The sequence below is a fragment of the Callorhinus ursinus genome, unplaced genomic scaffold (assembly GCF_003265705.2).
Source record: "Callorhinus ursinus isolate GAN/ISIS: 27379988/994484 unplaced genomic scaffold, GSC_fseal_2.0 scaffold8, whole genome shotgun sequence".
Lineage (NCBI taxonomy): Eukaryota > Metazoa > Chordata > Mammalia > Carnivora > Otariidae > Callorhinus > Callorhinus ursinus.
In genome coordinates, this window is record NW_027397070.1 from 10,065,145 (window position 1) to 10,091,368 (window position 26,224).

The 26,224-nt window shown below is 40.0% G+C and overlaps 1 protein-coding gene across 4 annotated transcripts in view; it reads left to right on the forward strand.

The window, feature by feature from the left end:
* The window catches only part of AKAP6 (A-kinase anchoring protein 6), a 584,567-nt gene that overhangs the window by 323,204 nt on the left and 235,139 nt on the right, over positions 1-26,224 (forward strand). For all 4 annotated transcript variants that reach the window (XM_073895064.1, XM_073895063.1, XM_073895065.1 and 1 more), the window contains 3 exons: positions 6,605-6,727; positions 24,581-24,677; positions 25,822-25,988. In XM_073895064.1, the coding sequence (XP_073751165.1) occupies positions 6,605-6,727; positions 24,581-24,677; positions 25,822-25,988 (387 nt within the window). The remainder of the gene's footprint in view (positions 1-6,604; positions 6,728-24,580; positions 24,678-25,821; positions 25,989-26,224) is intronic.

The following is a 26,224-nucleotide window of genomic DNA, read 5'->3' on the forward strand; positions in this document are numbered from 1 at the left end:
GTTTTTCAACTTCTAATTTCTGCTAGGGACTTAGATAAATTGTTAAATCAGTAGGCCTTTCATGATTTCATGTGTTGCCAATGAGGCTGTCCGGATTCACGTTCTTAGTCCACTGCCTTCTGGCCCATATGGTACTGGACCGGTCTCCTCAGCTCTCAGAGCCTCAGTCTTCTCACTTGTAAAACAGGTCGCAGTACTACCTACCTCACATGAAGTTCGGTATGAAGCTCAGATGGTCTGTTGTATATAAAATACTTTTAAAAGGTCCTGGCACACAGTGAGTATAGTTTGTTTCAGCCAGCATTGTTCAGATGAGATCATTCAGTGAATCTTTGAATCTTGGAATACTAAGAAAGGGGTAAACGCATTTTAATAAAGGTTTAACAGATTCAACAGCAGAGGCTGAACAATTTTTCCATAAATATAGTGAACATAGTTCACTTTTTTGATGCCCTTCAGTAGATCCCCGTCTGAAGGCAGCTAATTTGATCTAGATGAGGTCAGACATCATGCTTGATTTCTTTGTCCAGTGAGAAATAAGAATCCTTCTGAGGGTGTACACACACACACACACACACACACACACACACACACATTCTAACAACAAAAAGAAATTAGCAGTTGAGGTCCTTGGCTGAACTCCTGAGAACTAAGGGTCACCTTCTCTGTGATTAAACTGAGTCAGATTCATCTGTAATTGAAGCACTGCTAGAATTGGCTAATTCCTGCATGTAACTTCTTTACATTTTGGATTGAAATTTTCCATGAGTTACAAGTGAAGTTTACAGTGATTTTTGCTTGGGGGAAAAAAAAAAGGTGTGTGTTCCTTGCTAAGCATCTAGCTTCATCAAAGATCTCCTTTCAGAAAAATGAACAGAAAATAGTGAAGGGGAAGGACTGAGAACTTAGAGAATTTTGCCTCAGTGCCAAGACTGTAGGGCTGGGAAGAATTGTTGCTTTTCTTTCATCTGGATCCAATGGCATGTCTCTGAGAATACTATTTCTAGAGGTCAGTGTGGTGCACTGAGAGAAACTGACTGTGGGGTGAGATGTGGGTTTGAGCCCAACTCCGCTAACTCTTACCATAGGCAAGTCACTCACTTTCGTTGACCCTCAGTTTCCTCATCTGTACAATGATCAGAATCAGCACCATTCCACACACTTGTGACAACATGGCATCTACTTCCTCTTGTAGACGTCCCCCTTTACCCTCTTAGAGAAATAGGTTTCGTTTTCAGTGTGGTCTGAAAATCATGGAATTCTATACAAAATGACCCCCTAGGCTTTCAATACTGTAAGGCAGAGACCATGTCCCATTTCCTACTGTAATGCTGGCTTCTGGTCCCATCCCTGACACAAGGAAGGCGCTCCCTTCTTAGTCGTGCTCCACACGACAGCCTTGCCGGAGGAGGGCAACCTCCAGTTTGTGTTTAACCAAACCAGGTTTGTTGTAGAGAGAAATAGGTGGGAAAATAAAAGAAGTAACGGGCATTCTTAACCTGTCACAAGAGGATAGCTATTTGCAAGACTCAGGGGTAAATTTTCCCTGTGAATAGAATCTTCAAATATATGTTAACCAGGTGAGAGCTCTAGCAAATCATTTTTTACAAACCTGAAAGTGTACATTTGCATGCACTTGGACTGTCCTGCTTAGTCTTTAAAGAGACTGACGCTTTAGAAAGTTTAAAAGTAAGATTGATTGGTTGATTTTGATGTGGTGTTCCATGATTCACTGTTTGCATATAACACCCAGTGCTCCACGCAGAACGTGCCCTCTTTAATACCCATCACCAGGCTAACCCATCCCCCCACCCCCCCCCCACTCCAGCAGCCCTCAGTTTGTTTCCTGAGATTAAGAATTCCTCATATCAGTGAGATCATATGATACATGTCTTTCTCTGATTGACAAAAGTAAGATTTTTAAAAAGCACTTTATTAAGGAATTTTTAAAATGCAAATGATTTGAAAGTGGGAAGTGTGCACTCAGTGGGTGGTATCAAGGCTGCCTGGGCAGTTCTCTCTCAGATGTTGGACGGCAAGGGTTTCTTCTGGGTGTCTAATCCTGGCTTGGCTCCAGTGAAGAGTTTGCAGACTCTCAAAACCTGTGTCAGATATGAATATGTCAGGGACCCATTCCGAAGGATACTATTAAGCGGGTGGCCTGGGAGGACAGGGGCCTGTGGACTGAGTCCCACTCAGTGTGCCCCTGGAGAGCTTGGCGGGAGGCAGAGAAGGGTAATGGAAGAATGGGTGGAAAGGGACAGCCAGAAAACTGGTGATCGAAAAATGACAGGAGAGAGACTAAGCAGGTAAGATACTTCGGCAGGAGTTTGATCAGTGAAGGCTAGAATGTGGCCTTCCAGAGATGTGCAGTTCAGCCTGTAGTGGTGAGTTGAACGTGCATGAAATGTGCTTTTATGTAGTGCGATGGCAGTGTTGGATTGTGTCATGAAGGAAATCTGAGTTTTATAGTCATCTTGGAATCTCCAACGTAAGTAAGTGTAAACTCAAAATATTAGAGAAACAAACGCAGATGGGTCAAATACTAAAAATAAGAACAGGGGCGCCTGGGTGGCTCAGTCGTTAAGCGTCTGCCTTCGGCTCCGGTCGTGATCCCAGGGTCCTGGGATCGAGCCTCACATCGGGCTCCCTGCTCCGCAGGGAAGCCTGCTTCTCCCTCTCCATCTCCCCCTGCTTGTGTTCCCTCTCTCGCTATGTCTCTCTCTGTCAAATAAATAAATAAAATCCTTAAAAAAAAATAAAAATAACAAATTTGGATACAGACAGAATTCTGATGCAGGCAGAATACATTTCACAGAAAAATCCAGGAGAATATTCCAACTCTTTTATTGACTGTCAACATTTTTCGACTATCAAAATTACTTGAATTGCGTAGGCCAGTGTTAAGACATGCTTTATGTTCTGCTAAAATTTTTGCTGCAGTGATATTTATCTTTTTATTCCCAATAATTCCCAGCAGTATGCTTTACACAAAGTAGGCACTTAATAAATATTGGTTAAAAAAGTGAATGAGTGCCCAGTATTTGTTATGCTAGGTCTTGACCTGTATTATAAAATAAATAAAATTTTGTATTTTTCCCCATTTTCCTATGTTGTTAACATATGTCACCTCATTTTCCTTCATTCACACCACAAGGACTCTTGCAGAGTTTCTAAAAATTAGCATCAAATATTGGTTGTATGCATCCAAATGTGAGTTCTCCTGCACGTTGTATGGTTCGGTATATTGAGTGGCACTTAGCTGGTCTTTCTAAGGAGAGCATCTCCTGATATGGGACTAGTACACTGTCCACAACACAGAAGGCTGGTGCCAGTGCACACATAAAGGGACTGGGAAAAGTGGAGAAACAACAGATAACAAAGATATCAAGAATTGGATGGACTCCAGTGTCATTTGCCTTTATGATTTCTGTCTATATTTTGTGGCTACACGTATGAACAGGAGGGGAGGTGGAAGCTAAGCGTTCCCTAAGAGGGAGGTGTGTTTAGCTTTTTATTATAAGATTACAAGGATTTTCCAGGTTTCTATTGTGATGCATGAAACTTTTTAGCACTGGCAAGAAAAGAATTGAGAAAAGGTGCAACAGATGAAAATTGGTGAGGTAGGGATATAATTCAGAGGAGACCCAGAGGGAAGCCTTGACTGGACCTCTGTTTCCTCTGTGTCAGACAGCCTTGGTTTTGCTGTCTGGCTAGGCTATGCAGAGAGATCATCCAGAAAGGTTCACCTGGGTCCCATGAGTTTGCCTAATCTGCATCTCATGGATTTCAGCTAACTCTGTAATCATGGTTCCGTTAGGAAGGTTGTCACACATTGTTTAATACTCTTTGGCTGAGACTAACCTTTTGTCATGAGGTGCCCATGCAATCACATTGTTTGGTTTGCTTGTTTTTTTGGAGGAAGAGAGGATAATAAATAGTATATAACTGGTTATATTTCAAACGACATCTTTTACTATTTGTCTTCTTGGATTTAATCAGTTGTCTCCAAAATAATTTACTTCCTGACCTAATTTTCTCCTCAAACCAATTTACAGATAAAAACCACTGAAGTCCAAATTCAATAGTAAATACTATTTAATAATGTAAAATACCATTTCATCTCACAATTATCAACCATCTAGACTCTGATATTCTCATGAGGTTCTGTAGATGATATTTCTGTAAGTCCATTTGGCCAACAAAGAATATCTTAATTTTTCACTGAACTTAATTATGAGAGAATCAAGAATCAAGAATTAGGACACACTCTATCCTTGTTTCTGCTCATAGATTTACTGTATACATCTGTAGGGATCTATGGTAAACCTTGAGTCAGGTAAGAATTTCTTATGTGTTCTGAATCGTGGGCAGTCTTCCAGAAAGAGGGACTTGGGGAGTGGTGTTTTAAACAGGTGGGAGGCTTGACTAAAAAAAGTGAAACTGACGTAACATCTGTGTTAAAAGACTCAAGTATTTGGAGGAAATGAAAAACAAAGCAACTCTCAGATTTATGGAAATGCAGAAAAGGAGAAAGAGCGGACCAACCAATACCCTAAATATATGAGAAAGGGCAAAAAGAATTACTTGGCATGGATCCCTAGCATTTAGAACAAAATACAATATGAGAAAATTAGAGAAAAGGGTGATTTGGGAGGATCATCAGAAAAACGCATTTGGTAGGGAAATGTGTCGTGTGAAATTCATGAAACCATCCCTGTTGGGTATGTTTTTCACCTCACCTGGAAGAAACACTTCTGAGTGATGACTAAAGGAACCTCAGTGATGTCATTAGCTTGGTGTTGGAGGCTAGGACTTGAGGCATGTTAAACTACCTCGTGGTTCTCAGACAAGCCATTTGCAAATGCATAGGCCTTAGCTGCTGCTGCTTCTTCTTCTTCTTCTTCTTCTTCTTCTTCTTCTTTTTTAAAATATTTTATGTATTTATTTGACAGAGAGAGAGAGCAAGAGAGGGGACACAAGCAGGGGAAGTGGGAGAGGGAGAAGCAGGTTTCCCACGCAGCAGGGAGCCCGATGCAGGGCTCTATCCCAGGACCCAGGGATCATGACCTGAGCCAAAGGCAGATGCTTAACGACTGAGCCACCCCAGGCCTTAGCTTCTAATTAAGATGACCCTAACTTGATATTTCTTACTGGCTTTACCAAAACAACCTGATTAGGGTAGGTTTTCAAAAGGATGTGTGTGATTATCCTCTGATCTTGGCACAATGGGGTTAAAATAGGGAAAGCTTTGGGTGACATTTAGCAACGTGGGAAAATAGAGGATACTCTACCAGGTGGGATGATTGGCTGAGCTCCACGTGGGTCGGCGACATCCCAGAGCGTTGTGGGACAGTCTGATGGACTCCTTGGGCCTCCGTGCCCACATCTCTGCTCTATCTCCCTTTGACAGACAGGAATGTGTTTCTGAGTGTTATTTGTCTGCCCTTATCTTTACCACCCTTCTCAGTCCCATTTTCTCTTTTTTTAAATAATCATTTTGAGGCCAATCAACTGTGGGGATTAAAGGGTTATAAATCTTAAACTATTATTTAGGAGAAAACTGAGTAACAGAAGCCTAGCTTCTGAGAAGCACGATAAAGAAAATGAATTTTCACCTATTCTCAATTCGGTCTCAGGATATCCTCAGTTAAGCATTAAAAATATTAATCAAAATTAATCAAAAGGCAAATCTGAAGAACGGGTTAAGTGTGATAGAGAAATAGCATCCCAAGCCATTTCAGCAAGCACAAATGTAGAAGCCGGTTCTTGCTCCTTTTGACCTCCAGGTGGTGCTGTTTACCTAGACACAGAAATCAAGCGCCCAGCCCTATTTCTTTCCTTTAGATTCATAGCTGGGCTTTCATTTTTTTCCAAATATTTTCCGTTTCTACAGATGTGTTCTTTTAAATGGTCAATAAATTTTTATAACCACTATTTGAAAAATTGCAAGATTATTGTTATTTGTGCTTCCTAGCCAAGAATATTTCTTTATGTGCGGGACACACCCAGAGTCAGGTGTTTACATTTTTGTTCATTGATCCCACCTCGTCTGCCATTCCTTGCTTCTTAGAACCCAGGCTCAGCCACAGACAGTTGGGCTGTCAGTAGAACCCATCCAAATCCCTTTAAACACTTATGTGATTTAAAAATAGATTTGTAGTTCAGTTAAGGCAACTCAATTCCATTGGCTTCTGAGTAAAGAACACCATCTTCATGGGAATGCTTTTATCCCCCAAAGCCAGGGAGTGCTCCTCACAGGCCTGACCTGATTTTTTGGTGAGGGGGCACTTGTCAGACACCAGAAATGTTTTGATGATCGGAGGGCACCTTTATAAAGACACCCGACAATCCAAATTCTTCAGAAAAACATGTTCCTAGGGAAAAACTCAGAGGGAGTCATGCACAATGTCTTCCTATTTTGATAGATTTCAGTGTCAGGAATAGTGGAAATTCCATTCCACAGTGTGGAACTAGAAGGGGAAGGCAGTGGTATCAATTTTATCCTCCATGAGGTTTGGAATTTTTCAGATTGGCTTTAAAGAAATGATCAACTAACATGTTTTTCTTGTCCTTTTTCCCCTTTCTCTTTTCTGTCACAAAGGGGTTTGTAAACAAGCTGGATGAATTCATTCAGTGGTTAAATGAAGCCATGGAAACCACTGAGAATTGGACACCCCCTAAAGCAGAGACGGATGGCCTTAAGCTGTACCTGGAGACACACTTGGTAGGCAAGACTGTGTTACTTCTGCTGTTTGTAATGGAAGTATTTTAATGCACGGCTTGTTTGTTTATGGGGTATATCAATTTTATTTATCAGAAGTCATTATATGCTAATGAAACCAAGTTTTAATGGGGTAAACTGCAGAAGCTGAACATTTACAGGCATTTCAAGTAATATACTATGAAATTTAAATCCTTCGTATTTCAAGCTATTTTTTTCAAAACTTTTCCCAGAAAGGTAAGTAATTAACTTAAAAATACCTTAGAAATTTTGCTCGACTCTTGTTCTCTAAAGCTGTGATTGAAGGTTTTTCCTCTTCTGAAAAAACAAATAAATGAAAGAGATAATTTTGATGACCATTCTAAGCTTTCTAGAATTCTTGTAAAATTAATGAACCTCTCATTATCAAGAGGGTCTACATTATCTGTTCTACACTGGGTTATTTTAATAAAATATTTAAAATGATGATCTCCATCATTTTTGCTGCTATGTGATTTTTTCAGCATATAATTAATACAACTGTCATTACACTCGTCCCTGTGCACAGGGAAAACCATGGAGAGGAAGTGGAAAATACTTGGATGAATATGCTTCTGAATATGTTAGCAGCAAGAATTATAGACTGGGGGACATTTGATGAACCTCATGAGGTTTTTACTGAATGCTTCAAATGGCCGATATCAATTATGAAGGGGTGGAAACCAAGTAGTGGAGTGTGATAAAGCATGAAGAAAAAGCACGTTGTCATAGGAAATGAAAATTCAGGCTTTAAGGATCTCATCTTTATTCCTTTCACCAATAGCATAAAATTGACAAAGGCAATGAACACGAATCCTTGGGTACCCAACTGTGGGGTTGATTTTCTGCCCCTCTTACACACTCAGAATTTGGATTGAATAAACATTGTGTGGGAGTCCTACATGTGTGCAAATTCACGGGGTTCCTGACGGTTCCCTGTGATGTTAAATGAGAGAATGAGAGAGAGCGAGAGAGAGGGGAAGGAGAGCGAGGTTGTGTTAGGCTTTTGGTGTTTGCGGTTTGCACTATGTTTTATATCATTGCAAGTAAAACAGCCTCAAAATCCTATTGCTGCATGAAAATAGCTTTGTGGATGATAAAAGATGACAAAGCTATGTGTAAGAGGATGAGTGTATTGCTTCCCTTTTCAGAGACCTGGGTTGATGGTGTGTAAAAATGCCAGTGACCCTAACCACCTCTCTTGTACATGGGTTTTTAAATATTGCCCTTGGTACTCAATTCCCTATTCAGTGGAGCCTTGATATTTTTTTTTTAAAGAGGGCATTTCATAATAGCAAGATAAAGATATTCAGTGCTTTATAATGTAAATTGTATTAATTAGAATGTCAACTTTTCACTGGTATTGTTCTGACAGAAATTCTAATCTGTGTTTAAACAGGAGTATATGAACTTTATTTCACATTAAGTGTGCTGTCTTAATTTCTCCTGATTTAATATTTTTTGGAAAATACACATTTAGTTTTCGAGGTCCCAGAGGACATGGGGACATAAAGAGTGCTTTAACTCTAGGCTGTTTGTTGAAAGCCAGACTAAGACAGTATGAACCAGGGTCTCGCTCCTCTTTGGGAGTTGAGCAACATGGCCTCTTTGTAAACAGTTGTACACTCGTCGTTCTCAAGTCCCTGTTACAGAGTTCCTTCCTTAGCATCCCTGTGTTGGCCTCTGCCTCATTCTAGCCCACCCTCATTCACTAGAACTTTCTGTGGGAAAGGAATATTCAAGGTTGCACTGTCCAACATGGGAGCCACTCACCACATGCATCTGCTGAGCACTTGAAATGTGGCTAAAGCAAGTGAAGAAATGAATTTTTAATTCTAATTAACTTACATTTAAATGTAAATTGCCACGTGTAGCCTGTGACTACTGTATTCTATCCTTAATAAATTGCCAAACTCTTTACAGTTGCCCATAATGAATTGCATGTATGTATACCTGCCTCATTGTGACAGTCTCATCCAAAACGTGGACCCCACCATCCCCTTTGCTGTGAGTCTCTATGCTACATCCGTAGCTAAGAGTCCTTCTTAAAATATTTCTCTCTTAAAGAATAACCTTGTTGTTGCCTAATGATCAGCACTTTCTTGAAATGAGTTTTCTCTATTATCGTGTCTAATTGTATTGGTTGGAAGAGAGATAACATAGGAATATCTTTATCTCTGCTTTGCAAAGAGTGAGGTATTCTCCTCTCCAGACCTGCTCAGTGAATGTTAAGTTGCAATCGCAACTTTGACTTCTGAAATTATAAATAATACTGGCTACCAGTTAGTGAAGATGTAGTGTGCATGGATCAGCAGTGATACTTATGGACAATTACTGAGTCACTGCTGAGCTGCATGCAGTGTCTGTTACTCTAGATATAGCCTGTTGTTTAAACGTCTCTCAAACAAACTGAGTTACTCTGTGTCTCTGAGGACGATGTCTACATTGTCCTCTTGATTGATACTGTCATTTATATTTTTTATTGTATTTCCTTACTGTGGTGCTGAGTTAATATTAAGTTATTCTTCTCAAAAGAAGGCAAAAGAATGTCTGCCTTCCCATAAAGAAAGTATACAACTAAGCCCAGAGATTTATATCCTTGAATTCAACTTGCATAAGTCATTACTGCTCCTTACTGAGTGGGCAAGTGGTATGTACAAGATTTCCAGTATGTAGAGATAGCTATACGAGTTTCTTTAAACACCTCTGTAGATTCTATAATTTAACATTAAATCAACACACATGCTAGCCCCTGAGTTCAGTGTCTTCCCTGGTCTAACAACGGGTTAGAAGAGTTGGCACCCTGCAGTGATTATTGTAAAGAAAAACAAACATAAAAACAATAACAAAAGTTGTACATTTATATTTTGATACTTAATTCAATTATTTTCCATGATGGTAACCAAGGGTTTTTACCAACACAAATCAATTAAAGCTTCACAATACCTTTATGAGAGATACGAAGGAGCTTTATTTTAACTGTAAGAAATACTGTGAAATTGCGATGATACATCAATGATTTTCCATGATAATTAATCATCTGCTTGCAACCCGGCTGCTCCTTTCAAAAATACAATTCTTGTCTTCCTAGAAAATGACATTCTCAGGAAAATGTCATTCTGGAAAGGTATTTTGTGAGTACTGAGCATCCCTCTTCTTTGAAAACCATAAAACAGTATTGTATACATATGTTCTCGGACATTTTTCCTCACCTCTGTCTGCTTTTTTTCTTAAAACAGCTTTATTGGGGTATAATTGGCATACAATAAATTGTATATATTTAAAATATATACATCTACAAGTTTTGACAAATTGGCAGATGGATACACCCATAAAACCATCTTCACAGTCAAGATAGTGAATGTATCCATCACCTCCAAAGGCTTCCTCATGACTCTTTTGTAATTCTTTCCTCCCTTCCCTCCTGGCCTTTCCCTAACCCTTAAGCAATCACTGATGTGCTTTCTGTTACTATGAAGATTATTTTGTGCTTTCTAGAATGTTACATAAATGGAGTCAAACAAATTTGTCCCCTGTCTCTCTCTCTCTCTCTTTCATCTCCTCCCAGTCCCCGGTTTCTTTCACCTATTTTGATGTTGCATGTTTCAACTGCTTATTCATTTGGATTGCTGAGTAAGAGTCCATTGTACAGATTTATCACAATTTGTTTATCCTTTCACCTGTTGACGGACATTTAGGTTGTTTCTCTCATCACCTTTCTTAGTGGCTAAAGAGACAGAAGTCACCAAAAGCTGCATTTGACTAGATGCATCATAAATAGTTCTGGGCAGACTATTTAGATGTTTTCCTTTAAGAGAATTCATAATATCTTCAGAGTGAGAGTACTTAAGAGTAAAGCAGCAGAGCAGGACAGCAAGTTCTCCCTCTAGAGATTTCATTCCACATCCATGTTTGTTTCTGAAAAGATAACTCTGATCTCCCAAGTAGTTTTTATGCATGCCTAACTCACCAAATGGGCGCCACATCATATAAAACCACTTGCAGGAAAACAAACCAGCAGGGTTTTTTTTAAATCTATTGCCACTCAGATATCTAGTAGGAGAAAGCAAAGTCTAGCTGACTCCAGACAGTTGTGCAAGAGTTGGGAAGAAGAACTAAGCACAGGGGCCTGGCTTAAACTTGGGAGATAAATTTGCATAGGTAGTACCATGTCATATTGGGCAAACGTTAACCAGTCACATAGAAATAGCGTTGGAGGAAAAATACTCTTAATTCAGTTTGATGAATGAGAAAACATGGGGAGAAATGGTGATGAGGAGTTCATATATATCAAGCACCTGTGGATGCCAGGCAATTATGTAGGCACTAGGAATACATGATGAATGTGTTTGGCTTCTTTCTTCCAGGGATTTGCAATCTAAGGGAGATGACCATAGATTAAATGTAGTCATCTATAGAGCCATACATGATAAATGTAATATAATTTTGAGCAGTAAACTTCTTGTAGGATAAGCCAAGTACTGTTAGGAGCACAGAGAGAAGTTTTATTGGTTCTTCCTGAGAGTAAAGAAGGCTCAAAGAAATAATTGGATGTAGACCTCACAGGCCATATATAATTTTTTGGATAGAGAGAGGAGGAGAGGAGATGGGAGGAAATTTTATGGGCAGGTAAGGGAGATGTGGTGAGCCGTCTGGTGTGGCTGAGACCAGGTTGGGGTCTTGCAGGTTGGGGCTGATGGTGAAGGAGATTGAATGTCTTTTTAACGGGTTGAACATTTCTCCAGGAACAAAGGGATTCTCTGAGGGTTTGATTTTATTTTAAAACAGGAGAATGACATGAATCCACTGTAAATTCCATTGGGGTATGGTCAGTTTGACACCGATTAACCGGATGGAGGTCCATGGGCTTAGAGAAAGAATGACTATGAGCATAATGGAAAATGGGTTTGAGTATAACATTTGAAAGATATGCTGGTACAGACAACATTATCTGTTTTTTAAGATGTGGTGGTTGTTGTTGTTGTTGACTCACGAATATATGGATGTTACACAAAATTCTAAAGGTAAATAAAGGAAGGTAGTAAAAAGGTAGAAACTCAAAAGCAAGCCTCCTACCTTTGTCCCCCCAGTTACCGATTCTCTTCCTCTGAGTCAACCAGTGTTCCTTGGTTCTTTATATTCTTTCAGAGTTATTCAAGGTATTTGAAAACAAATGCATATGTGTACTTAACTTTGTTCCCTTGACTTATATTACCAATAATTCAAAATCAGTAAATGTAGAACTACTTTATCCTTTTGAATGGCTGCACAGTGTTCCATTTATGAATATGCCATAATTCACTTAACTAGTTCTTTACTGATGAAAACTTAGGTTGTTTGCAGTCTTTTTAAAAATTATGAACAGTGCCTCAGTGAATATCCTTGGGTATTCATCATATTGCATCATTGTGAGTATATCCTTGGAGTAAATACCTTACATGTGAAATTTCTGGGTCAAAGTTATACACATTTACAATTTTTATGTATTGCCAAATGGTCCTTGATAGCAGTTGTACCAGTTTATACTTAGCAGGGCATGAGAATGCCTCCATCTACACATCCTTGCTATGAAGTATGTTATCACATTGGTGATCTTTGTCCCTTTGATAGTTACAGATAACATCTCGTTTTAGTTTGGTTTGTATTTATTGTATTTTAAGTGGAGTCAAGTACCTCTTCATATTTTTAGAAGTCATTTGTATTTCTTTTCTGAGAACTGTCTGCTCATATTCTTAGCCTTTTTTTTTCTGTTGGGTCACTGGCTTTTTGGTTCAAGATTTATGGGAGTTTTGTATATATTAAGGAAATGAGTCCCTGTGATGTGAATAGAAAGTGTGTTAAGAGGGGGATTCTGTTCCAAAAGAACATGGATATCTCAACAGTTTGAGGAACCCAGGGTTCAACAGACGTCAAGGCCAGGCTGATAAGCAGGCAACAGGTCTCTGCCTGTGTCAAAAGTGTGTTCAGATTCTAGTCTAGAAAGACCAGTGTGTTCCAGGGAGCTTGCTTACCTAGGCATGGGTGGAACAAGCTTAAGATCAGGGAGGTTGTTGTTGAATGCATGGATGATGTGATGTCTAACCATGAGAAAACTGGAGAGGATGTGGGTCAGGATCAGGTAGAAGGTAGGTAAGAACAGAGGAGAGTGGATAGATTAGCGAGAGGGGGATGGATCAGAGTTCTCTTTTTGATGTTCTCTCTTGAATGGTCAGAAACCTCATTGCCAATGTCTATTTCATCTTCCCTACTCTCCCCTGAGGCTACTAACCTCTTGGACAATAGCACAGCAAGGCCTGCCACCCCACAGCTGACACAGAGACTTGAATGTATTGAAGAGTGTGAAAATTGGCAGAAAGCTTGTCTGTGTAGAGTGGGACTGAAGCTCTAGGACCACCTGGGGGTGTGTGGAACTAGGGAATGTGAACATCACAAGGAGTATTTACATGGGAAAGAGGGGGCAGATGTTACAAAAGCTCAGTGACCATGGGGGGCATGTGCTGAAGGTGAAGGAAACTTCATCTTTCATGCAGCTGCTGATGTTATGGAACTAGTTAAAGGAAAACATTATATTCACTGGAAAAAAATTAAAACCGTATAAAAGAGGGTAAAAATAAAAGTGAAAAGTCTTACCATCCCTTTGATAACTTGCATAAATAGTTTGTTCTCTATCCTTTTGGACCTCTTTATGTAAAAGTGCATACATTTTAAGAATTTTTAAATGTTCAATGACTTGCTTTTTCTATCTAAAGATATCTCAGACATCCTTCTGCCAGTACATGAAGATCTACTACCCATTTTACTTTTAGCAACTCCTTAATATTTTATCGTGTGGATGCGCCACAATTTATGTAATCGTTCCCATGCTGATGGCCATTTAAGCCACGTCCTTATTTATGCTTTTGCAAATAATACTGCAGTGAGCATTCGGGTTTTTTTTTTTTTTAACATTAGTCGAAAGTCTCCTGGTCTCATTTGTGTCTGTTGTTATAAGCAGCTCAGGGCCCCCATGTAATGAAAGTCCGTCATACTCTAGGGACAGCTTTTGCTACAGGTCTGGAAAAGTTAGTAGGGTCCATGTTTATGTGTGCGCAGAGGTTTAGTATGTGTTTATAAGGGTAGCTTTTAAAGCCCACCTTCTAGAACTTCGTTGTTCTTTTTAGGATTGGTACCTGCAATTTGAGGGGGCTACCACAAGGTGGCAGAGAAGCACTTAAATCCTGCAGACAGTTCTCATAATCTTGGTACCCTTGAAGGGTTTGAAAATTTTTCCTTAATGTGTCATTACCCTAAGTACTTATAAAGACAGACTGGATTAAACTGGTAATGTTCCTAGCAAAAAGAAATCGCCATACAGATACTTCCATGCATTTATCATCTATATAGAACTTTGTGTTATATCGTATTTTTATTAAATAGCTTTCATTTGTTTCATTAAAAAACAAAACAATATACTTCTCACAGAGTTTTTAGCCATACAAGAAAGTTTCCGCAAATACGCTCAGCTGGTTTTCTTTTGCTTGCCCTCCTATCTCCACCTCTGCTCCATTTTTCATTGCTTAAAGTTAAGAGATGATGGGCTTTCCTTTTTCCCTCTTCCTGGCGCCCACCTCTCCCCGGCTACCTTTCTCTGCTGAGATGATAGGCAGCCCTGGCCCAAGAAGGCAGAGCTTCACAAGACCAGCGGCTGCCACCGTACAGCAGCGACTGTATCGCTCAGCTAATGGGAGGCAGTCGGTTAGACTTCAAAAGCCTGAGCTGTGTGAGTTTGGCAGCCACTTCCCTCAGCCGTGCTGAGCAGAGCTGGTGGCCTCGTAGGAGCTTTGAAGTTCCATTTGCTTGTTCCCCTTGATTCCCATCAGCTTAAGGTGAATAGCTCAGAGTTTCGTAGGGAGCAACATTACTTCTCTTTGGGGGATTTAAAATACTCAACTCCCAGCCTTGAGTTACTTCCTCTGGTGGCTTGGGAATGGAAAGCTCTGCGGGGACTTCATCAGCATGCAAGCGTTTTGATGTTGATGTATGGGGACAGGAGGCTCGTTTTGGCCATGTAGAAGTCCTGGACCCTGTTCCTTGGCTCCTGGAACTAATTCTGTACAACAGATAGTATTGTCTTCCATTTTCAGTTTAAAAGGATTCCTGAACTGTTCAAAGCACCTGGGAACATACTTTTGGCCTGACTCAGTTTGAGGATGTGAGCCGTGACACCCAGCAGTTCTCATCATTGTTTGAAAATTGAAAATTGCTGAACATTTTACCAATTTATTATTTTGTTTATTGCTGTTTGGGGGATGGAATGGTTGTTTTAAATTAGGGTGCCAGGGAAACACTACATTTATTAAGCACTTCCTACTTAGGGCAGTGATAGGCTAAGTGCTGAAGAGAATGTTTGCAGACTGGCTTTGTACCATGAAACTTCCAGCACAGGCTACAGGACCCTGTATGGACAGAAGCCAGTGCATGACCTAACTCACCTGAGCCAGGGTGCTGTCACTTCCCGCCTCTCTTCCTGTGTAGACCCATGTGCAGATCCAACTTACCTACTGTGTCACATGGAATTTTGGAATCTTGAAGCAGTTCACTCAATATAAGTGGTATTAAGGTAAGAGTTTCAGGCTTGAAACAGATCTGACACAGAAAAGTGCCTGTTATAGCTACTGACGATTGTTGTGAAGATCAAATAAACACGTTGTAGGTGAGGACACTTGGTTCATTTGGGGGGGAATTGTGAGCATTTTCCTGGGAGACCTGAGAAGAATATGTGGTTTGAGAAGCTCAGGTGTCCCTAGAGAGGTTGGATTTCTGCCTATCCACCCAGACTGTCACCTACTTGAGGGGATGGCTTGTGTGTCTCTTTGTTGTCTCCTCTGACACCCAGCTTTGCAAGTGCATAATAGGTACTAAAAATAGCTGCTAGATGAATGAATGAGCATTTGTAGGAGCAATGTTGCAACCATTACAGGCAGCAAATTATAACTAGTATTGTAAATCAGCAAACAATAACTGGGAATGTCTGCGAGTTAAATTATTTCCTCTACTATTTCCAAACCAAAATGGACTCTGGTCACAGAGCTTTTGGAGTATTGTCTGGTATATTTGTGACAAGAGAAACGCCTATCGAGGGAAAAAATTGGAATGTTTTCTCCTGTTTTCAGGATGTAATTCATTCCCTTTGGCAGAAAACACAAGGAAAATAAAAACGTTAACTCTGATATTAGAAAGGTTTCCAAAAAATTCCACAGGTTAATGTTGCTCTTTCAAAATACGAAGATGATATGACTAGACAGGATGTTAATGATTTGACATTACAAAATTTATTAAATTTATTTTTAAAGCAGTTTGGTCCCCCCCTCTCAAATGCACGAAGCATGTGGGAGTTGGAATAGATCTGCCCCAGGCTGCCAAACAAATTTTTAATGGAAGTGGAGTCCTTTAGGGATTGTCCTAAATCCACATAATATTCTTAAGTCTTGGTGTTTGCACTGGGACCTGTATATTAGCAGATGTACATGTGAATAATATACTTCTATCCATCTATCACCTCGGTGACTCCACATCTGGAGGGGCTGCTGTGCATCAATTATTCCACTGCAGGGGGTAGAGTGATATTTGGGCCAGCATTGACCTCTTTTTCAATGAGAGCCTCAGAACACTGTGTTCTGGAAGTCAAATGGTCCCTTTAGACAGAACCTCTGTTTGAAAATCCGTTTGGCCTAATGTGGCCATGCTGGGAAGTCAATGTGATTACCTGTGCCAGGTGGGGAGGTGGCATCCAGAAAAGCAAGTGAAAATGTGGTCACTAAGAGGCACTGTCAACATGTAGGGTCTCTCCCATGTATCTAATTCTTGCATGAAGTATTAGCAAGTCAGTCAGGAAAGAATGTCAACCATAGTAAAATACATTTGCTTTCCACACACAGGGAAAATGCAACTGTTTATTTGAAAGAAATTGTGATTTGTTTGAAGAGCAAAACTCACCTTCAAATGCTTGGAGATGTTTTTATTATCTGAGGTTTCAGGAAGAAAGTCTCCTTAGGAGGAACGAGGATTTTTTGTCTTTATATCTTAGTGCCGCAGCCGCCGCCGCCGCCGCCATCATCGTTGTCGTCGTCGTCGTCTTCTTCTTCTTCTTCTTCTTCTTCTTCTTCTTCTTCTTCTTTCTTCTTTCTTCTTCTTCGAAAACAAAGTTTTTATAATGCTTCTCCTTTTGATCATAAACTTGGAATCTCTTTCTCAAGAGTACATAGTGCTTTTAAATTTTTTAAGCTTCTGATATTATAGCTGGAGGTGTGTTGCATGTTGTCATAACTGATAAATTAGTGACAAATGTGGCCACTTCATTTTGTTGGGGATATATACAATTGTGGTGGTGGCTGACCATTTATTTAATTATGTGGTAAGTACCATATGATGAGAGGGTAAAGTTAAATTGATGATTTGGGCTATCTCGGCCAGAGTACAGTTTACATGGCAATTACACTGGGATCATCTAAGTGTAATTGGCAAGTAATTTTGTAAGTGAAGGAACATGACAGCTCATTTACATGGTGTTCACTGAGTAAAATTTGGGGAATTTATCAACCACTTTCAAGCGAAGAGTGACTGCACCAACATCTCCCAAAGTGCCATGTGCAGTTTGAAAGCTACATGGAAGGTTTTTGGTATGAATCTTTATTTGTTCCCTGCACATTTGTTAGGCATGTTATGTGTGCCAGGCACTGTCTGAGGCACTGTGGATTCAAAAATGAGTGAGAAGGAACTCAAGGAGCTCATGGCTAGGAAGCACACACATCACCAGTTAGTTATCCAACATGGTAGCAAGTAATGGTTTGAGCTCTGCACAGGTACTGGGGATACTTAGGAAAATGTGCAAACCGGGAGGATTGGAGAAAGTCAGGGAAAACTTAATAGAGAGATTGACCTCTGAGATGAATCTTAAAGAATGAGCAGGGGTTAGTCAGGGGAAGGGGAGGACTGTCCATACCAGTCCTTACCAGAGGTACCAGCAAGAGCAGAATCTCGGAGGAGCGAGATGGCTGGCATAAACCGGACACTTAAAGCAATTCAGGTGCATTTCAAGGCAGACCTGAGACCTGAGAAGCGACCTTGGTTGGGGTTTTAGAGGACTTTGTAGGTCATGCCAGAGGCTGGACCTTATCCTACACTGCTGGGAAGCTATTGGAGGACTTTAAGAGAAGGAGAATCTTTTTCAGAGTTGTTTTGGAGGCAGGCGTTTCTGTGTGATACAGTGTTTTTTATTGAGCTATTATGATATGCCAGGCTGTGTTCTACTGGTAAAAAGGCATTTCTTCCTCACAATAATCTCATGAAGTGGGCGTTAACAGTTCTTCCTTTTTACAGTTGAACAAACTGAGTCTCCAGAGGTTCCCCACAGTTACACGGTGGGTGGGTGATGGAGGAGCTGAGATCTGAACCCAGGCCGTCCAGCTCCAGAGTCCATGCTGTCCCCAGCACCCACACGATGTCATGGCCTCCTTGACACAGTCAATTGCAACTGCCTCTTTATAAGATGCACATCCTCCACCCGCCATTCGACTGTGAGCTCTGTGAGGTCAGGGGCTATATTTACCTTGTTCACAGCCACATCCCACATGCTTAGGACAATGCCTGCGCCTTCACAGGCATGCCACAAATAAGGAATAAATGCAGTTTTGAGGGGCTATGACCAAAGGCTGTCGAAGTCAACCTGGCAAGGGATGATGATGAGGGCCTGACTCAAAGGCAGTGTTAGTCAATATGGAAGGGTTGAGGATGGAGAAATTAATTGGCAGGGCTTGATGATTGATTGGACGTGTGGATTTTGTTGGCATATTCTCACAGTGTTTCTGATTTCCAACTCCCACACTGGAGAGATGACTTGGCAAAAGAATCTGAAGCAGAGGAAAGCTCATGCTGCAAATTCCTGAGATGTTGCAGACTCAGGATGAGAAGTTAGAAGAAACTTCCCTGGAGACAGTTAAAAATAGAATGACCACATCTGCCTGGGATGGTTGAGGGACAGAGCTACCCTGGGGTAGATGAATGGTTAGATGGCCTTTGGGATTCTTCCCCCTTTGAAAATTTCCTAGTTTAGAATGAATAAAAAGTCTCTCAAGCCACCTATCCTGAACCGTCTGGCTGAAAGATAAAATCAACGTGTCCAAGGACTGGAAAATATTGAGTCCAAATGCCTGGACTGTAGATAAAGAAACAGAAGCCCAGAAGGGTTAGATGCTTCGCCCAAGAGCACGCACCTGAGGCAAGAGGAAGCGCCAAATCGTTGGCCTCTCTGTCCTTGCAGCCTCTGCTCCAAATCTCAGATAGCAGCATCTACGTTTGGGCGCCCCCTGTGGGCAGGCCTGTGCTGGGCGGTGACATTGAAACAAAGATGATGCGGTCTCTGCACCTGCAGAGTTCAGAGAGCCTCAACAGTAAGTGCTCCTTGTTGCCTGAAGTCGCCATAAAGTACCATTTCCTACAGAACATGTTTGGAAAAGAGAGAAAATGAACTTAAAAGTCGTAATGATTTTTCTTTGGCCCCACTTATTTCCAGGCTCTGCTTCAGTGCTTTACAATCATTATCTCTAATTCTCACAATAACCTAGAAGTTAGTATTATTTTCATCTTCTGTTGTAGAAAGCCGAAGCACTGAGAACTCATTCCATGAGACCAGACTATGTTAACTCCAAGTCCTACCCTGCGCAAATGATGTTAACATTTTGCTGTGTTTCCCTGTGGTCTTCTGTTGCCGTGCCCTGGGACTATTCATTTACATAGCTGTAGTGCCATCACGGACACAATCCTGAATCTTCATTTTTTGGGCTTGTAATACGTTCTGTGTGTTTTTCATGTGATTTCATAATCTTCACTTGAATGGCTGTATAATGCCTTGTCAAGTTTTTAGGAGGTTCTTAAACAAAGAACTGTTTACTCATAAAAATCTTCCAATTCTTGGCACATATGGCATTGCAAGGTATATTTTATATTTTGAGGACCAGATGATCATCCTCTGTCGATGGCACTGGGGAGAGGAGAAGAGGACCTGCCAGGTGCGACCCAGGGGCTCGGGGCTTTCTTCCTCACCAAGAGTCCCTGCGGGAACACAGGATGGTGTAAGCATGGCTCAGAGTGGAGCCTGGGTGCAGATGGCCCGAGGCAGGTAGCAGGTGACTTTTTAAGCCTCTGCTTTTCTGACTGAACACACATTCTTCCTCCTGCCCTTGTAAAAAAAAGCAAGTTTTCATTTTCTTAGGGTAGTAAAAACCTTTTGTGTGAAGAAAAAGTGTCATCAAGTGCCTTATTCATCAGCATATATACCATCTCTTTAAAATGACAGTGGGAGTAAAAGTTCATCAGTTCAATATGTCTTTCACATTGGGAGACTCCTGACTAATAACCTCTGGTATTTATCATCAGAACAGCCAAAGAACTAAATTCTGGCACACACTGCTCTCACACACTGAGAAAAACTTAAAAAGACAGAAGATTTTCTCCATTTTTTTCTTCTTCCATTCATTTAAAAGAAAAGCATACCTTTTTTAATTAAAAAAATTGTGAGCATGCAGAAACATCTGGCCTGTATTACCATAGCAGCCTCCTAAATGGCCTGCTTGTCTCCAGTCTGCCCTTTTAAAATCAACTCTGCACAACAACCAGAGGGAGCTTTCTAGAACACAGAACTGTACCCGTCCCTCTCCAATGTTGCTGGCATCTTCTTCCCTGACTCTTTCATGGCCCTTAGAGTTAATGACCACATATAGCCACAGCTTCCACCTCTCCTGCTAATACCCTGTCCCAACCACACCACGCTGCTTGTGGCTTCCCACTTCCTGCTACAATAAATGCTATCTTCAGGCCTGCACACAAATTAGTCCTTTCTCCACAAGCTCCCTGCAAGGCTCTGTAGAACCTGGCACCCAGCTTGGGATCCCACAGCACCTATCCAGCATTTACCACACACATACAGAATAGAGCCCACAGTCTTGGTTTTACTTGGCCAGCACGATACTTTAATTAAAAAAAAAAAATCTCGTTGGGTAGGGCATATTACTCTTCAGTTTGCTTAAGGTCCCACCACTCTCTATTAGACACCAAATCCTAATTCCACATTTATGCTATGCTGGGTCATATAAGGCTACTGGCTTTTTTTTTTTTTTTAATCTCTTTAACTCAAAAGACTATTTGCTGCTTGTGCCAGGATTGTGTATTGTGTATTGTTACCTTTTGTTATCTCTAAGCCTGGCAAAGACTGCCCAGTAAATATCTATTAATTTACGCCATTAAAAAAACTGAAATTGGCCAGAAAAGGTGCAATAACTCTTTCTCATCCTCTTTGATTGTTCACCAACATCCCAAAACTCATGGACCTCAATGGACCTGGCAGACATTAACAGTATTTCATTGGATGATTGAAAGTCTGTGTTGACGATACAATGCCGCTAAGGCTGAGCCACTTTGGATCCTTAAGCCTCTGAATGGAGTATGGTCTTTCCCACTATTCCCTGTACCAGGAGATCCATATCTGTTCTTATGAGTCCTCATGAGTAATCATTCTTCACCTTTGTCATAGTTTTGTCCACCAAGGCATACATTTCCTTCATTCCATTTTGTGTCCACATGACTGCCATACTCCCATCAAATGGGGCTCTTCAGAAATTTGAATAGAATAGGATTAGATGTAGTATTTTATCTGTTTTGTAAAGTCTGATCATGATCAAAGTACAATCGGTATGCTTACCCAAATTTCAGTCCTGCCAAGGAGTAATGCACCCAGATCTATCTAAGCTGGTGAAGCTAGAGATTGCAGGTATGGAAATACCCATCAGTCAGCCTCTGATGTATCATCTCTTTGATAATCTAGTCCTTTGCCTCAGTCACTGTATTTTCCATTTCCTTAGTTTTTCTCTTCTAGATGTTTAATTGCATGCTGCCTTAAAGACACTAAAGAAGACCTGGTGTCTCATAGAACCCAGATTACTCATATTTAAGGAATTTCACATAATCAGTGACATAAGAATGTGGTACCCACCTATGGCAATGTTGTTACCATAAATTATATCTTCAGAGGATGCCGTGCATTTTCAGGGAATGCTGTGGATGTTGCAGAGGGATATAAGGCATCGCTGAGGGAATGTGTTAGGAGCACAAGAATGGAAATGTGTCCAAGTATCAGGTGCAAGGAAAAAGAAAAAGAAAGAAAATAAAACCCTTTCATCTAAGCTTCCTTCCCTAAGGAAGAGGTGGGGAAAGAATGGGGAGAGCTTATTACAGAATCCTTTAGCAGCCAGAAATTTCATTGACAATTTTGTTAATGTGCCTGTTTGGCTGCCTTCTCAGAGGCCCATTGTGAATTCCTTAGTTGATATTATTAATGGTTAATAGGTGCACCTGAAAATCAAGCAATATTGTACCATTTGGATAACAGATATATTAAATGGGTCTTTTCTACAGCATCGAGCTTATCAGCTTATCTTTTTCCTAATAATGAATACCTCATCTTTTCCACTTTCCTAATCAAATGCTTCCACATCATCTTGAGGCAGAACCAGACCCAGCTGCATCTATTCTATACTCTTGGCTTCAATTATGTCAAATTATCCAACCTACTCACAGGTCCTTAGGTTCTCTTTTGCTCTGAGACATAGGCCTGATGCACCTCTTCAGAAGCTCATGATTACTAACCATTCAGCACAAGTCTGTTGTAAGTAAACAGAGAATCAGAGAGAGCATTAGGCTAAATTTACAGTTGTAACGAAATCTCTAGAACAGGTTTCTTCCTAAATTGTGGCACTCTCACATTGATCTCAAGTGTTTTTCTTTTCTTTGTCCCTTCTCCCTGAAACATACATGAACCTTATTCCACATGGCATTGCTTCAGAGTTGAGGATTTCTACTGCAGGGGCAAAAAGTACATGTAGCCATATTTTGGCTATAAAATAATAAATATTTAATTTTTCATAGATCTCATAGTGTTTGTATTGACCAAAAGCATTAGGCTTCCCATACTTTGCCATACTTTATTTTTTCCAACCGTATACCTGTAGCTGAAAGAGGACAATACAAGAAAGAGTGAACAGCCTGTGGGGAAACTTAATATTGTTTTCTTTCTGTCATATTTGGCTAAAACTTTACTGTCTCTTATGCCTCTAGTCAGATGAAATGGTTTATCATTTTGGAGTCAAAATTTTTTTTTAGTCAAAATTCTTATCTTTATACTTCATGGTCTGATCTGTCTATCCCTATCTCCTTCATATCCAGTTTCTTTTAATCTGCTTTTTCTTCTCAGCTTTAAGAAGACCCCCTTTCCTCCACTAAGAAAAAGACAGCCCAGATTTAGTACTGAAAATCCAAGATGACTCAGCCTGTACTTTGTTTTCCTAGTAACACGTTTAGTTGCTCTTTGATGCCAGAGACCATTTTTAAACCCCTTAGGTCAGTAATACTCAGTCCAGTGTACAGAACAGGCACAATGCATGGTTTCTAAATGAATGAATGAATGAATGATACCTAATTTCACAATTTTTTGTGGTTTAACCTCTTTCATCCAAATTACATTCTAACTGGGTCTGTATCATGAACTTCTGTTAAATATTCTAACACCAAGCTTAGTGCTGTGCATACAGCCATTGCTCAATGAGTGTTCAGTGACAGCAAAATATGTTATATATTTTGGAGCTCTGTCATGGGGAAGCCAACATTTTGTGCACAGTATTTCAAATTTGTGTTCTAATTAGTCAACTGAAGGAATCGATTTTTGCCCTGAAGACTAGCCATTGACTCAACAGATTGGTTACTATGATTACTCTCCACTGGACCTCCTATGGTTGGAATGCCTTCTAACATTCCAGAGGTGGGGAATCTGGAAAACCACCCGTGTTTCTTGAAATACCTAAATGGAAGGCTCCCCCTTCAGAGAGTGCTATTGATCCATTTCGACGGATATCTATTATTTCTGCAAATTTATTGAACAACTTGTGTGTGACATGAGTTGGAGATGAATGTGAAACTGACATTTCTTTAAAATTGCTTATAATTTGGTAGCCAAGTATAGAAATAAAGTAGAATACAGATGATAAATTCTACAGTAGAAACACATGTAAGGAGCAGGGAGAAGGGAGTATGTAACTCCATGTAAAGCAATCGAGAAGGCTTCCTGAAAGAAATGGCTCTGAGTTGGGATTCAGTCATACCAGCAAGTCTTTGGTTTCTGGATGACTGTCATGAGTGAAAAATGCCCCTGATGTGCTTGATGTATTCATTTTTCAAGCAGAGTCACATTGGTAAGAAATAAGCTTTTAAAAATCAGAGATTTAGGAAGCATTTGACTCCTCAGTACAGCACCTCAATCCACCTTGATATTCTCTGGTTTGTGTGATATCTGAGAAACAGATGAATCCAAACCTTGCTCTATTAATGGATTTATATATATGCACATAAGGCTAATATGTTTTGTGCTGCCAATTTTTTTTGTCATTTCATAAATAGTCCTATCACTAACATTTTTAAAAAGTGAAGAAAAGAGCTCATATGTGCTGGTAGAAATTCAGTGTATTTTATAGAACACTGCTACTCCTGATATAGCCTACGGGATGTGACTTTTCATAAAAACCTAATGAATTTCTAGATTTGTCAGCTGTTTCCAAACAGATGCACTCTGCTAATCTAATGGAAACATTTTGAGCCCAGATCCCAAATATCAATAGCTTTTAGTATTGCAAATTAGTTTGTCTATTGGGTAAATTGGGCTGTGTGGTTCTTGATAAAAAGTAGCAAGTCATTTTGTATGGATATTTTATGTTTAACTGCCTTGCCAGGGTTTGATGCTCATATTTTTCCTTGCAGAGTTTTAAGTTGAATGTAGACAGTCATTGTGCTCTCAAGGAAGCTGTGGAGGAGGAAGGACACCAACTTCTCGAGCTTATTGCATCTCACAAAGCAGGTAAATCCTCCTGAAATATTGCAAGCCTTTATGTCTCCAGACTATTAAGAATGAAGAAGCATTGCTGTAAATTACTGCATATATTCACTTCCTTATGTATTATTAATATTTACATTATCAGATTGACCTTCAAGATTTATAAATGTTTCATATACTGCATACAATGCTGTGATACTTATAAGATGAAATACTGCCTCCAAATGGTCTGTTCATTTTATTTTGGGCTTGCTGTTCGCCTGAGTTTCAATAGAAATCACATTCCTGAAAACTTCACATTGACATGCTTTTTGATGTAGGTGCTCTGGAAATAACATTAAGATAATGAATGAGAATTGTGCAAATAGTTATAATGCATATGCATTAGGGTACTTATAGATATCATTACAGATATAAGGCAGGCGGTCTAGATATATCCCATTATTTCCCTGACAATTCGCACACATTAACATTTTGCATATTTTTTTGCTGGTCATTGCATTAGCAGAGTTTTGGCCTTAAACCAACTCTTACCCAGTATTAATGTATTTATGAGGAACAGATTATAAATAAAAAATAGTTTTGTCATTTGGTTATACTTATCCTGGTAGTAAAAGACCATAAGACAGGATGAATTATAATTTGGCTCTTGCTCTGAGCTTACCACAGCTAAATAAGGAAAGAGCGGCATTAATCGGACATGCTAATGCAAAAGACTGCTGTCTTAATTCTGGCCCATTTACTATATTCCTCATCGAGTTCACTTCACCTATTTCTGTATATCTTTCTGATCACTGTAGAGTCTCCATACAGATACACACAGGGCCTTTTCTGTGAAATGTGAAGCTTTAGTGTTAGTAATTTTTACATATCTTGATTTTTGTTCAACATGCATTTTTTTTTAGTCAATATACTGAAGCTAAGTCGATTCCCCAAACATGCATCTATGTGGTGATCCCATTTTTTGTGTGTCCTTATGCCTTATGTGAAGGCAAAAATTCCCAGCCCCTCTCCTCGGGGACAAATGCTTATATGGCAGCTGATGATAAGGGTTGTTTAAAATTAAGCTTACTATTTGAAATATTCATCTAATTTACTGGCTAAAAGACAATACTGGGTAAAAAAATGCAGTCAAGTCTGTAACTTGTGCTTTCCCCTCCTTTTGGAGAAGGGCTGAAGGACATGCTGCGGATGATTGCAAGCCAGTGGAAAGAGTTGCAGAGGCAAATCAAACGACAACACAGCTGGATTCTCAGGGCTCTGGATACCATCAAAGCTGAGATTCTGGCTACTGATGTGTCTGTGGAGGGCGAGGAAGGGACTGGAAGCCCCAAGGTAAGTGGCTTGAAGTTTGCCTGATTTCCTCTCATTTCTGCCTTCTTTTGAACTAGGCACCACTGAAGTTTTCTTCCTACCCCTAAGGCTTTTTGTTTCTACTGGGTAAACTTTGTATATCTATTTCTATATCCATCTATCTATCTATATCTATATATCTCTTTGGATATATAGATATATATAGAGAAAAAATAAACCAAATGAAATGGCTTAGTTTAAAACAATAAAAAAAAGCC